At 40.7% G+C, this 12,631-nt stretch overlaps 2 protein-coding genes across 2 annotated transcripts in view; one reads left to right on the forward strand and one right to left on the reverse strand.

Moving 5' to 3' along the window:
- Window positions 1-2,544, forward strand: part of LOC120055700 (serine/threonine-protein kinase PRP4 homolog) — a 30,377-nt gene extending 27,833 nt beyond the window's left edge. The window contains exon 15 of the mRNA XM_039003603.1: window positions 963-2,544. Coding sequence (XP_038859531.1) covers window positions 963-1,169 — 207 coding nt within the window. The 3' untranslated portion in view covers window positions 1,170-2,544. The remainder of the gene's footprint in view (window positions 1-962) is intronic.
- A 6,789-nt stretch (window positions 2,545-9,333) lies between these two features.
- On the reverse strand, window positions 9,334-12,341 carry ccr9a (chemokine (C-C motif) receptor 9a). Its single transcript, XM_039003315.1, has 3 exons — window positions 12,261-12,341; window positions 11,688-11,726; window positions 9,334-11,393 (listed from the first exon to the last, which is right to left on the reverse strand). Exons 2-3 carry the CDS (start codon window positions 11,724-11,726, stop codon window positions 10,332-10,334), a joined length of 1,101 nt encoding a protein of 366 aa, XP_038859243.1. The 5' UTR covers window positions 12,261-12,341; the 3' UTR covers window positions 9,334-10,331.
- Window positions 12,342-12,631: the final 290 nt, after the last annotated feature.

Genomic DNA, 12,631 nt, shown 5'->3' on the forward strand with positions numbered 1-12,631 from the left:
TGTCTCATATTGTCTGAGTGGGAATGTTTGCATGAAAACCCCTCTGGTATCAGTATCAGTCAACTGATCTTACACTGAACAAAAATATAAACGCAACATGCAATGATTTCAAAGAATTTACGGAGTTACAGTTTATATAAGGATATCAGTCAATTGAAATAAATTGATTAGGCCCTAATGACTGGGAAAGGGCGCAGCCCTGGGTAGGCCCGTGGTCTGCGGTTGTGAGGCCAGTTGGATATACTGCCAAATTATCTAAAACAACGTTGGAAGCGGCTTATGGTGGAGAAATTAACATTCCATTTTCTGGCAACAGCTCTGGTGGACATTCTTGCAGACAGCTTGCCAATTGCACGCTCCCTCAACTTGAGACATCTATGGCATTGTGTTGTGTGACAAAATGGCACATTTTAGTGGCCTTTTGTCTGTCCCTAGCATAAGGTGCACCTGTGTAATGATCATACTGTTTAATCAGCTTCTTGATATGCCACAACTGTCAGGTGAATGGATTATCTTGGCAAAGGAGAAATGCTCAGTAACAGGGATATTTAAAAAAAATAATAATAATAATGGTGTACAACATTTGTGTGTATGGAACATTTCTGGTATCTTTTATTTCATCTCATGAAACATGGGACCAACACTCCAATGATGCCTTTATATTTTTGTTCAGTATATTTCCATTTTGTGCAAAGTTAGCTAAGCCCATTGTTCATTCTCCTTTTCCTGCTATTCCAATCACCCCCTCTACATCTCTATGCCAATTTTTTATTTTTCCCCACTCCTTTCTTTTCTCTCGCTGTCTTATGACATGGTTTGTTTTCCTCCCTGGTTCTTTCTCGACACTGATCCCTTTCGCCCCACCCAACCCGCACACTCATATCTGTTCCGCTTCTCATCCTGACTCCTCTCTCCATCCCCCTGTACCACCTCTGTCCTTCTTCTGTCCCACCTATCCACAGGAGAAGGTGACAGTGATGAGCACCATCAACCCCACCAAGGAGCTGCTGGCTGACATGGTGGGCTGCCAGCGTCTCCCTGAGGACCAGCGCAAGAAGGTTGCCCAGCTCAAGGACCTGCTGGACCTGACCCTTATGCTGGACCCGGCCAAGAGGATCAGCATCAACCAGGCCCTGCAGCACCCCTACATCCAGGAGAAGATCTTCTGAGCATCTCTTACTGTACCACTCAGTCATGCATTGATTGATTGACACATGCAGAAGCTATTACTGAGTCCCTAGTTTGACTATGGTTGGACCCCACCCCAGCCCAAGAAATTGATTTATTTGAGCTGGCAGACTCTGCTGATGGAGAGGAAGTAGTATTATCTTTCTTCCCCTGTTTGAACAACACACACATGCTCTCCCGTTTTACATTGATCTAATGGCTTGTATTATATAACCATAGTAGGGGTGTGAACGTTTTAAATGTTTAATCGAAATTGAATCCTTAACGTTAAGGAAAAAACTGAAACTGTTGTTTTTTTTCTTCTACAAAATGTAAATCCCAGTGCAGTTATCACAAAACGACCACTAACAGGTCCTGATCATCATGAAGGGAATAGGCCTACCTAACACAACAATGCTGTAGCGTTAGTAAGAGGGGATATGCATCCGCACGTCGTCGTTAACAGTTTGAAAAAAAGTGCAGATTACAGTTGGTATGCATCTGTTTTCAATGGACTATTTGAGTCGTGAGGTAATTTGTTAAATGAAGAACTGCAAACGCCATTTGAGCCTCGACTCACGCTACTGAAACGGGTGCGTCTTTCTCATAAATTTTACAGTTTACTCCCATTTCAACAGGGTGTTAATTCCTTTTGTAATGGGAGTTGAGACATATAGCTAACAGCATTAGAAAGCAAAAATGATTCCCTTTTTTAACCAGTAAATACCTGTATTTAGCGCGATTTCTTTTGCCCTGTGTTTGATTTGTGCGCTTAAACTTGGTGGGCAGGCTTTTGTTAATCATGAAATAAAGTAGGCCCCTAGACTATTGAATACACAATTTGCCTTCATCAAAATGTTTTTGTTTCCTATTTTATTGTGGAACCTGCCTAGATTTAGGAGGGGTTGTAACCTATTCTAAATGGCACACTATAGCAGTTCACAAAAAATCCTAAAATAGCACTGCAGTTATTCCAAATTTGCAGCGCGTGGCTGGAACACATTTCCCTACGTTAATCAACCAGTTCATTTTGAATTTGTGATAAAGCTGTCGTGATTCGGCAAGGAATGTAGCTTGTCTACAGTTTCGTTTGTGTATCCCATCAGTTTGATACGTTTTTATAGGCATTAATACTATGAAATTGTGAAAATGATGATAATGCCCTTTTAGTGTAAGAGCTGTTTGAGAAGACAGCCTGAAATTTCAGCCTGTTTTGGTGGGATGAAGTTTTGGCCTGCCTGGTGACATCACTGGGCGGGAAAATAGTTAAGACCAATGAGAAAGAGTTCCAAACCTCGCTTTCAATAACGGCTAGTTTTCAGTTTTCCCTTCCCCATTAAGACCACTCCCAGACAGCCCTAGCAAAATTCTTGCTTGTGAAATTGCTCTTGGCTAAGAAGCTATTTTTGTTTCTTTTTGACCATTTTAATTGAAAACAATCACGGTAATTGTTACCCAGAAATTATTTGATATTGAGATAAAAATGGCTGCATTAGACCTTTAAGGCCTAATGGGAGCTTGGGTGCTCAGCATGCATGTGTGTAGAGAGAGCGGTCGGATCGTAATTTCACCTGCAGAAGCAGATTCCAGATGCCGCCTACGGTAATACTTAATTGCCCCCTAGCGGTCATACCATGCAATATGATTTGACATGGAATTTTGTTAAATGTTATCGTTTTAACGGGGGACATTTTTTTTTTTTATGGCAGTTTAAACGTTAAGAAATATTTTCCATTTGTCACATCCCTAAACCATAGTAGGGCTCCAAGCAGAATGCCTGCTTTACGACATTTTCCATCTCCGCCTAACTGCAAGTCAGATAAAAAGCTTATAATGACGCATAACTATCTCATGGACAGTAAGCCACTCAAAAAGAGTTTGAGTTTCATCCACTTGGATTTTCAGTTTTTGATTGGCCCCTTGCAGGTGACTGAAGGTGGATGATATTGTAGCTGTAAAAAATGTAATTCTGGTTGTTGGGAGTTTACTGTCATTCATGAGTTGCCAAGGCTGTGACGAGCAGGGAGGGGGTCCAGATAATGATCACAGTTATTTAACTTGGGCTTTGTTTGATTGGTCGCAACCCAATTGTTCGTAACCCAATGCCCTAAACCTTTTGAATGGGATGTTTGTACAGTCTATAGATTGAAGTCTTGCAGACTTGGCAGCTCCTTTGACTTACTATTATTCTGTGCTGTTATTACCTGTCATGCTGTGTGTTGTATTGTGGTGCAGGGCTAGCGTAAATGCTATTTATATCCACGTCTCCCCCAGGTATTGAAAACCCAGAGCGCTCCCCCACCCTGGTGTCTGTGCAGGCCCTGGTCCGCATGCCCGTTCTGCCGCTGCCTGTAGGTCTGTCAGTGCCGAAAACCCAAACGGTTGGGGGTCCTTGCGTCCTACTTGAGCCCACCTGCAGGGATGGCCCCTCATGTTTAAAGCAGATTGTATACCACTTTCAGTACATTGAAGGTAAGCTAACCCCCTCCTCCAAAAAACAAAACGCCCATCAACTTCACCTGGTTATTACCTCTTTATTAATTTTTTTAAATATATTTTAATGTTGTACACATTGTTTTAGCCAGATGCCCCCATAGACATGGTTTACATGTTGTTGTTTAAAAATATGTCAAAGACAAACTGGATAAAAGTAAACTTAATCAAGTCACGCACCCAAATTGTAGAGAGGAAGTTGGGTCGGGTATGGGGGGGCTGTATCCAACAAGCTATGATGGACAAGAGCACCTTCAGTGTACTTATCTTAATGGAACAGCTCAGAATTTCTTGCTCTCCTGTAACGAATGCCTTTTGTTTTTCATGTGTTCCCTTGATATAATGTTAGAAACTGCATGTGAGGATAGCAGTCTTGCTACGTATTGAAAATTGTGTGTTGCAATTATTTTAGGCATGTTCCTCTAAATAAGAAGGGTATTTAAGTGTTTTGTTTCCCTCTATCATTGGTTTTCATGTTTTGTATGACCATGTTGTCTTTTGATACAGGGATATTTCTTCTCTGAGCTTTGAGTCTGCTTGTTGTGAGCGGTAATTGCCTCTACTTTATTTTGTGTTATATATTTTAATGTTCTTATAGGAGCAAAACAGAAATAAAAGAGCCCACATGTGTAGCTGATGGAGAATTTATGCCTTTTCCACAAATGTCTTCCCTACATACACATGCCAATGTTCAGGCCCGTTTAAGTGTTTAACAATTAACTGAAATTCTGTATTTTTAAAACTAATCCACAAACCATAACTAGAATACTTTCGATTTCATCAGATTTTTGTGCAGCTTTAAGCTGGAATCCCAACACAGATCTCAAATTAGGATTTGGCACTTGTATGCTAAATTTTGTTTCAAACCAAATAAGCAAAAGACAACACAAAAAAATATATATTTTTGTGTGCTTTTTTTTTACTGACACTAACTGATGTTTGTGATGTTTTTCCCAACAATGATGTTTCCTGTGGTGGCTGAGAGCGAGACAGAGTCCAGCACCTTCTCCAGCCTGGGCTCCACTTTCAGAGAGACAAAACCTCCACAAAGCCACTTATCAAGGTCATTTTTGATGGCATGGGTAGATACAAAAAGCAAACAACACTGGGGTGATAGAAAAGACAAGATGGGGAATCACTTTCACTTACTATTTTATGAAAGGCATTTATAATAGACACTCATAATAACATACATTAAAAGTGTGTTTCTATACGTTTTCTCGCACAATACTTTTAAGGCCTCCTTCCTTTTCTACACATGACATATACTCTATCTGGTTAAAAGTATCATTCCAAGCTGCTCATATACCTGACTGTGGATGTTTGGTTAATCATATTGCTCTAAACTAGTTCCAGATTGCTACAAGCAAGGCTTCAGGTGTCTTGTAACTGTGTTAAAGTTGAACCAAGATACTTTTTCATGTGTTCTCTATATATTCTAGGTGCTGCCACTTTAGAGAAGAAACTCACAAGGAACCTCATCTGGACAAAGGTTTCTGTTCTGGAGATAGTTACTGTATTTGTAAAGGTGGACTCATCAATATGACAATCATACAAAGCGGGGCAAATCTCTTCTGAGATTGCTAATTGAGGCTTTTCCCAATCTGGGCTAGGCTCAAGGGAGGGTGCAGATTGGGAAGAGCCAATGTTTTCTGTGAGCAGAAAGAAGCCCTGCTGTGTGTGATGTAATTTTGATAAGTCAACCTTTAATAATCATGATGTCATGATCTGATTTGCTGTTCTTTTTCAAACATGTTAGCAGAAACTACTGTAGTTACCATAATGAGCCAGTATTGGACACATTGGGTGATATTTTGGACCCATTATAGACGTTTGAGATTTGTTCATGAACTCAATGCTTTGCTTATGGATTCTGAGCAAAGCCAAATAGATGGCAATCGTATTAGGTCATTTAGATTGAACATGTGTTACAATTTGGCTAAATCTATGCCAAAGTGACCATCAACAATAAGGTAATACTTTTTCTTGTTATTGATAAATATGGCCAGATTCATATCACGGTGTTAACATTGCAATTTTGTGTTTATTTTTCAGGGTAAGTCAGAACTTATTTTCCCTGTCTTGGTTTCATCAGTCTCCTTTTTCTGCTTTGGTGGCCATGTAAGACTCAAGGCCAGAGAGATGTTCAACAATGGGCCCTGTGGATATTTCTCAGAAACATTTTAAAACAGAAATGTATTAAAACATGCGTAACACTTTTGTCCGTGTACTTAACTGTATTCGTGTAATCCAACCCAAATAATTGGACACCACTTTTTCCAATATATGATAAAACATCTATGTATATTTTGTCTGCTGTTGAGAACATAACTTGTATTCACTTTCACGTGTGTTTTAATATAATAAACATGTATGTGAAAAATATTTGGTATAGTCCGTGCCTATCTGATGATCAGTAAAATATCTTTGGTAATAGCTGACTTGGACACTGTCAAAGCCTACATAATCATGTAGCCATAATGACATACTGTCACAAAAATCCTGACTTAGCCTGTCTGCTTAGGTGTAAGCCCTTAGATCGCAATATCTACTAAGCTAACATGGAATTGTTTTAAGATGTTCATAAAATTGATAATTTTGCCATTTGATTTAAAAAATTTCAGACCCCTGTAGGTATAATGGAAGAAAAAAATGTGCCTTTTAATGCTAGAGCCCATAGAAATGCATTGAATAACACAGTTGTACATGGCAAAACATTAAAAAAATAAATTGTAAGGAATAAGACACGGCAAGAGCATGGTGAACGGATAGATGTGGTTATGGACAGAGAGGAAGAAGAGTTGAGTGCAGTGGGAAGGTGTGTGTTGAGGATGAATGGCGCCAAGTATAACCTGTATTCTACTGTCACTGATAGGTCAAAAATTGAACCTGAGGAGAGAGGATGAATTACCTGTGGTGGCAGGTGTTGTGAAGACCTCCGACCCTTGCCCCGGGCCAAGTGGGAGTGACATTTTTGGAGAAAGTGGATACCTGACTTTTGGCTGATCCATATTTAAATTCCCTGTGTCTGTGACACCCACTGTTTGGTCCGACACAGAACTGGTGGCGAGCGTTGTGAAATAGAAGACATTATCTGTGCTTTTGAGTTTTGAAGCAGTCTTTACCTAATAAATCCATGTTAGGATACGTTGGTTATCCAGTGAGGGCTTTTGTGCCGATCCCACTAATTTCTTTCAGATGCCAAGCTAGGCTTGCTTTCAATGAGAATGACAGATCTATAACTCGCATTTCTATGTGAATTTGGTCAGTCTGCCAAAAAGTTATATTTTGCAGCTTTACATAGTCCGGGTAGCTATTTGGTTAACTATCTGCATTGACCCGTTTTGCACAAACTTTTTTTACTCATCACGTATGCTGCTGCTACTATTTACTAGTTGTGAATTTATTCCTAATTATACAGTATGTACATATCTACCTCAATTACCTCATACCCCTGCACAACGACTCGGTACTGGTACCCCTTGTATATAGCCGAGTTATCTTTCTCATTGTGTATCTATTACTTTTATTATTACTCGTTTGACTTTTCTATTATTTCTCTATTTTTTTTCTCTCTGCATTGTTGGGAAGGACCTGTAAGCATTTCACTGTTAGTCCACATAAATCAAATTTTATTTGTCACATGTGCCGAATACAACAGGTGTAGGTAGACCTTACAGTGAAATGCTTACTTGCAAGCCCTTAACCAACAATGCAGTTTTAAGAAAAATACCCCCCAAAAAAGAAAGTAACAAATAATTAAAGATTAGCAGTAAAATAACAATAGCGAGGCAAAATACAGGGGGTACCGGTACAGAGTCATTGTGCGGTGGCACTGGTTAGTCAAGGTAATTGAGGCAATATATACATATGGGGAGCAATGCAAGTAGTCTGGGTATTCATTTGATTAGATGTTCAGCAGCCTCATGGCTTGGGGGTAGAAGCTGTTTAGAAGCCTCTTGGACCTAGACTTGGCGCTCCGGTACCACTTGCCGTGCCTGTTGCTTACGAATTATGTGACAAATACAATTTTATTTGATCAGACTACATCACTGCTCAATGTCTGACAAGCTTTTTGAAACCATGTAGTTTTTTAAAAAGAAAATGGCTTCTTGTTCTCTTTCATGAGACACCAATGTAAAGTATAAGCTATATTTTTTTATTAAAAAGTGAAATGAGGCCTTTACATGTTAAGTCGTTTGTTATTTCAAATGAAACTACTAAGTACATTCACAACTATTTTCAAATACATCCAATTTTTAAAATATTTATTTGAAAATACTATCTTTCAAATACTTCCAACAATATGTATTTGAAGTAATTGTAAATACATGCCAATACGTTCTAAATGGCATTAAGAAATAGATTCCAATAGAGCCCCACAGTGGAGGTGTCATAATACCCATAAAACGTAGCTTTCAAACAGGGAAATGGTTCCAATCATTTTTCCTCCATTAATTTTAGAAACACTTAAAATAAGGGCTGTGTTTCGTGTAGGCGCTTACCCTGGCTTGATGTTTTGATAACCATGTAAATCTCTCTCGGGCAAGATGACTAGAAGTCTAGTCATGCAACTCAACCCTCAAGGCCACGCCACACCGACAAGTCCATTCGTAGAATGTACATAGTTGCCGCCATAATTAAGTGCGAATATGTAAGAGGTCGACAATGAAAAGTATAAAGTTAAAGAGCACGGTAAAAGTTGAAACACAAAAGTTAAAACATTCAGTGAGTCAAAAAGATCAAAGGTCTTAATAATTCGGTAAATCCCGACGATTTAAAAAAATGTCCCCCCTTTTACAGTAACTATTAATATTTGAACAGGGTGTTGTTGTTACAAGATTAAGGCATTCCCAAAATATGTGGTAATTGTTGCTCCAACACTCTGTTCTGTAACACCGATGTCTTTTCTGCAGAGGAGTTTCCTTCCAAATTCCCTCAAAGTCAATGAGCTTGTTGATTTCCATTGTGATTGGCACAAGGTCCCCCACTCCACAGAAATGACCATATTACCCTCCCGTTCCCATTTGTCCTTTATGTATAGTGTAGATTCAGATTTGGACTTTAAGAAGCGATTGTATAGTCTGGAGAATTTTACCTGCATGTTTCTGATTTACGCGCAGATATTGTACTATAGTCTCCGAATCCTCCTCCTTTATGACTTAATTCAAGCGGTGACATATTTGGAGGTATTGTATCTATGGAAATCTTGACCTTCTAATCCTTTGTCCGTCTTAGTACTTGGAAGCTTTGGAGTGCCCCCTTGTGTACAAAAGTACAGCAGGCTGAGAGAATGGGATTGATTGTTGATAGGTCACTCCTTCAGATGGAAAACCAAGCACAGTTTTGGGTATGAAATCATTTTGATAATTTGATCAATTAGCCAAAAGACATTTGGCTCAATCAAGCTATGACTTGTTGACTCATTTTGAGCGACATGTGTTTTTCTTCATCTCATAGGAAATAAATCGTGGGGAGGGAAAAGATTGCGCATTCATCTATTAGACAAGTCTGTTGGAAAACCAGGTTGCTGCTTCCCTATTTGGCCACTAGATGGAGTCAATGACAGCAACAAAAACAATCTGTTGGTGGGAAGTGTGTCTGTGCACGAGTCCATGTATTTGTGCATTTGGGAGTGACAATATATGTTTATTTCTTCATGCACATTTGAGGCACAACAACAGTGACCTTTTTTTTTTAAAGACATAAATAAACATTTACAATGATTATGTTGAGAATTGTCATTGCGAACAGGGCAGTCTCAATCATAGGCATTTTATACAACTTTTTGTTTATGACAATTTCACTCTCACTGTGAATGCTTAACATACTCATCACAAATATGGTCTTTCCTACTTAGAAATTATTTCAAAGAATTGATCAGTTCATTGATATGCTCCTGACAAAGAAATTGATACAAATAATATCCATAACATAGAGACTGGTAGAGGGTACACTTGCCAAAAAGCGGCAGCGCTTTGCACGTTTTCAGACTACACAATCCAGCACAGTAGGTGATGGTATGCATCTTTTACGTTTGTTTACAAACTGCTAATAAACTTTAAAATAGAGATAGTCCACAATGGCGCTGCCCATGCTGTCACAAATTGCAAAGAAAAGAGGTGTCTTCTCTTTCCCATCTCTCTGCTTTCTAAACAAATGCAAAACAAGACACGAAAACAACATGGCTGAATTGGCAGAACATTATAGACCACTGCAAATACAATAGACCAGTACCGGACCAATGTTGTCATGGATAGCTCTTTTCCAATCCCTGGCATCGTCAAACATAAACCCCCAACCAGACTGTGAATGTCCATCCAGCAAAATTGAGAAGTCACTAGGAAAAATGAGAAGGTCTTTGGACCAGCCAAAGAAAAGTCTCATCATAACCAATGCTTCTAGCAATGTACCCAAGAGCCAAGAGGTCTTTGTCGACATTCCCCCAGCTCTCAGAAAGGGACCTCTTCCTTCCCCATGTCACAGCCTCAGCAATGGTCCGATAACCAAAGAAGTCAAAGTCTAATGCAAGAGTGGGCAACCGGGGGAAAAAAACACTACAACCTCTGCATCATGGAATAGAGCGCATGTACGCAAACACGTTTGTACAGACCTCAATTATTATGAGGGACTTCTGGTCGCAAGTGAAAGGTTGTTCTATGACCGTGCGTTCAAAGCGAGAGTGCTTGTGTGGTGTCCGTGTCGGACATGACTGAGGAGCGCCCGGGGCCTCCCTGGATCTTGCTGAGTTTCCCCTTGGCCGGCCAGCAGTGGTAGATGCGGAGAAGCTTGAGGATATCTCTGCGGAAACGTACCCCCACAAACACATACAGGAAGGGATTGAGGCAGGCGTGCGTGTAAGACAGGCTCTTCAGCACCTGGCCGACCACGTCGAACCGCTTTGCCGCACTGCAGTCTGTCTCAGTGCTGTTGGCCGCCTGGGTGGCCTCCATCACCAGCACGCTGTTGTACGGCAACTGGGAGAGGACAAACACAGCCACCACCACCAGGATCACGCGCAACGCCTTGTGTTTCTGGAAGCTGCGGGTTTTGAGAAGGGTGCGGATGATGCCGGCATAGCAGAACACCATGACCAGCAGGGGCAGGCAGAAGCCCATGCAGATCTGAAGCGCCAGGACCAGGATCTTGGTGCAGTTGTCCTGGTTGCTCCAGTAGACCATGGTGCAGTAGCCCCGGCCCTCCAGCTCCTTGACGTTGGCGAACATGAACTCAGGCAGGGCCAACGCCATGGCCAGTAGCCAGACGCAGGCGCACACCAACTTGCTGCAGCTCAGGCGCTGTCTCTTGGAGTTCTGGGCCATGGTGGTCTGGACGATGACCACGTAGCGATCAACGCTGATGCAGGTGAGCAGCAGCATGCTGCTGAAGAAGTTGATCTTGTAGAGGGCCAAGGTGACCTTGCAGATGCCCGAGCCGAAGCTCCATCCCTGGGTGGCCTCCACGGCCCAGAGGGGCAGAGTGCCCAGGAAGAAGAGGTCGGCCACAGCTAGGTTCAACAGGTAGACATCGGTCATGGTCTTGAGACGCTGGCGGAAGTGCAGGTAGATCCAAACCACGGTCAGGTTGCCCAGGCCGCCCAGGATGATGATGGTCCAGTAGAGAGGCGGTTCGTACTGGCCTCGGAATGCCCTGACGGGAGATTTGTCACACATAAAGTCTTCCGGATTGTCCTCACCAGCCGTTGGGGTGAAGCTGGAGTCATAGTCATACACCTGTGAATGAGACAGGACAGCATACTGTAGCTTGTTGGACATGTGGACCAATTGTGCGAGTAAATGATACGAGCTGAAAACACAGTATATAGACCAGGGGTCTCCAATATTTTATTTCATAAGAGCGACAAAAAAATTATATATATGTATGTAATTTATCACTTGAAACAGTTAAGAGTTAAAATAATACAAATTTGATGTGAAAAATTGCTATTTCATACAAATATAACACACACACAATCTTTTACACAAATTGTTTAAAAAATTGTAGTAAAAAATGTATAAGTTGTTTACCTCCATTGGTGAAGTCACCAAGTCACCTATAATTGGCATCTGAAAGGAGAAGGAAGAGGAAAGTAACATAGTCAGGGAAATAATACACAGCTATTCAACCTATGTCATTGTGTAATATTGGCAGGCCTATATAGAAATGTATGCTCCGTTTCTCACAGTCTCCTGCTTGTAGATAGTCAATGCTTCACAAATTCTATATTTTCTCTAGACTTGCATATCATTGCACATTGTTAGGCAAGAACACATCCTCCTTGTTTTATCATTTCTTATCACTTGCAGTCAATCTGACGGAAATAACACAAAACAATGTGTCATGACATTTAGAAAAGTCCTCGCTTAGCATTTTGATCATTTTGATTGCACATCATTCAGAAATAAGTGAAGGACAGTGAAGTATCTAAATATCAAACACACTCCTGTCTGTGGCTAATCTATTTCTGAGCATGATGTAAAGAAACAAAGTGAGACAGAAATATTACAAACCATAAAGTGCTTACTTTATAGTAATACATGGTGTTATTGATACATTTTAGAACACTGCATGAGACCAGCTTTTCAGACAATTTTACTTACTGTCGTTCTCTGCTATTGCGAGTGAGATGTCATTCAGGCGCTTGAATTTAAAATGCTTGTTGTTCGCTAATTGCTTTAGGGAACTGTCTGGCAACAGTCTGTTCTGCAGAGGCTTTTGAAGAATTCAGTTGAACCACAAGTGACGTGCGTGAAATCAGTATGCAAAGCAGAGTGATATTCTATAGTATTAATTTGGGTGTTTTGCCCCTCTTGCCAGTGCAAACTTGCAGCATGCATAAAGACTGATTTAAACTTCTCAGGGATATTAGTCATTTATGAAATTGTGAATGTACCCCTCCTGTATACAATGGATGAGTCATAGGAAATGACTTTTTCTATTCTCAGCAGAATTCTCTTCTGCCCTATGAAAG

This window comes from Salvelinus namaycush, chromosome 11 (genome assembly GCF_016432855.1).
Source record: "Salvelinus namaycush isolate Seneca chromosome 11, SaNama_1.0, whole genome shotgun sequence".
Taxonomy (NCBI): Eukaryota; Metazoa; Chordata; class Actinopteri; order Salmoniformes; family Salmonidae; genus Salvelinus; species Salvelinus namaycush.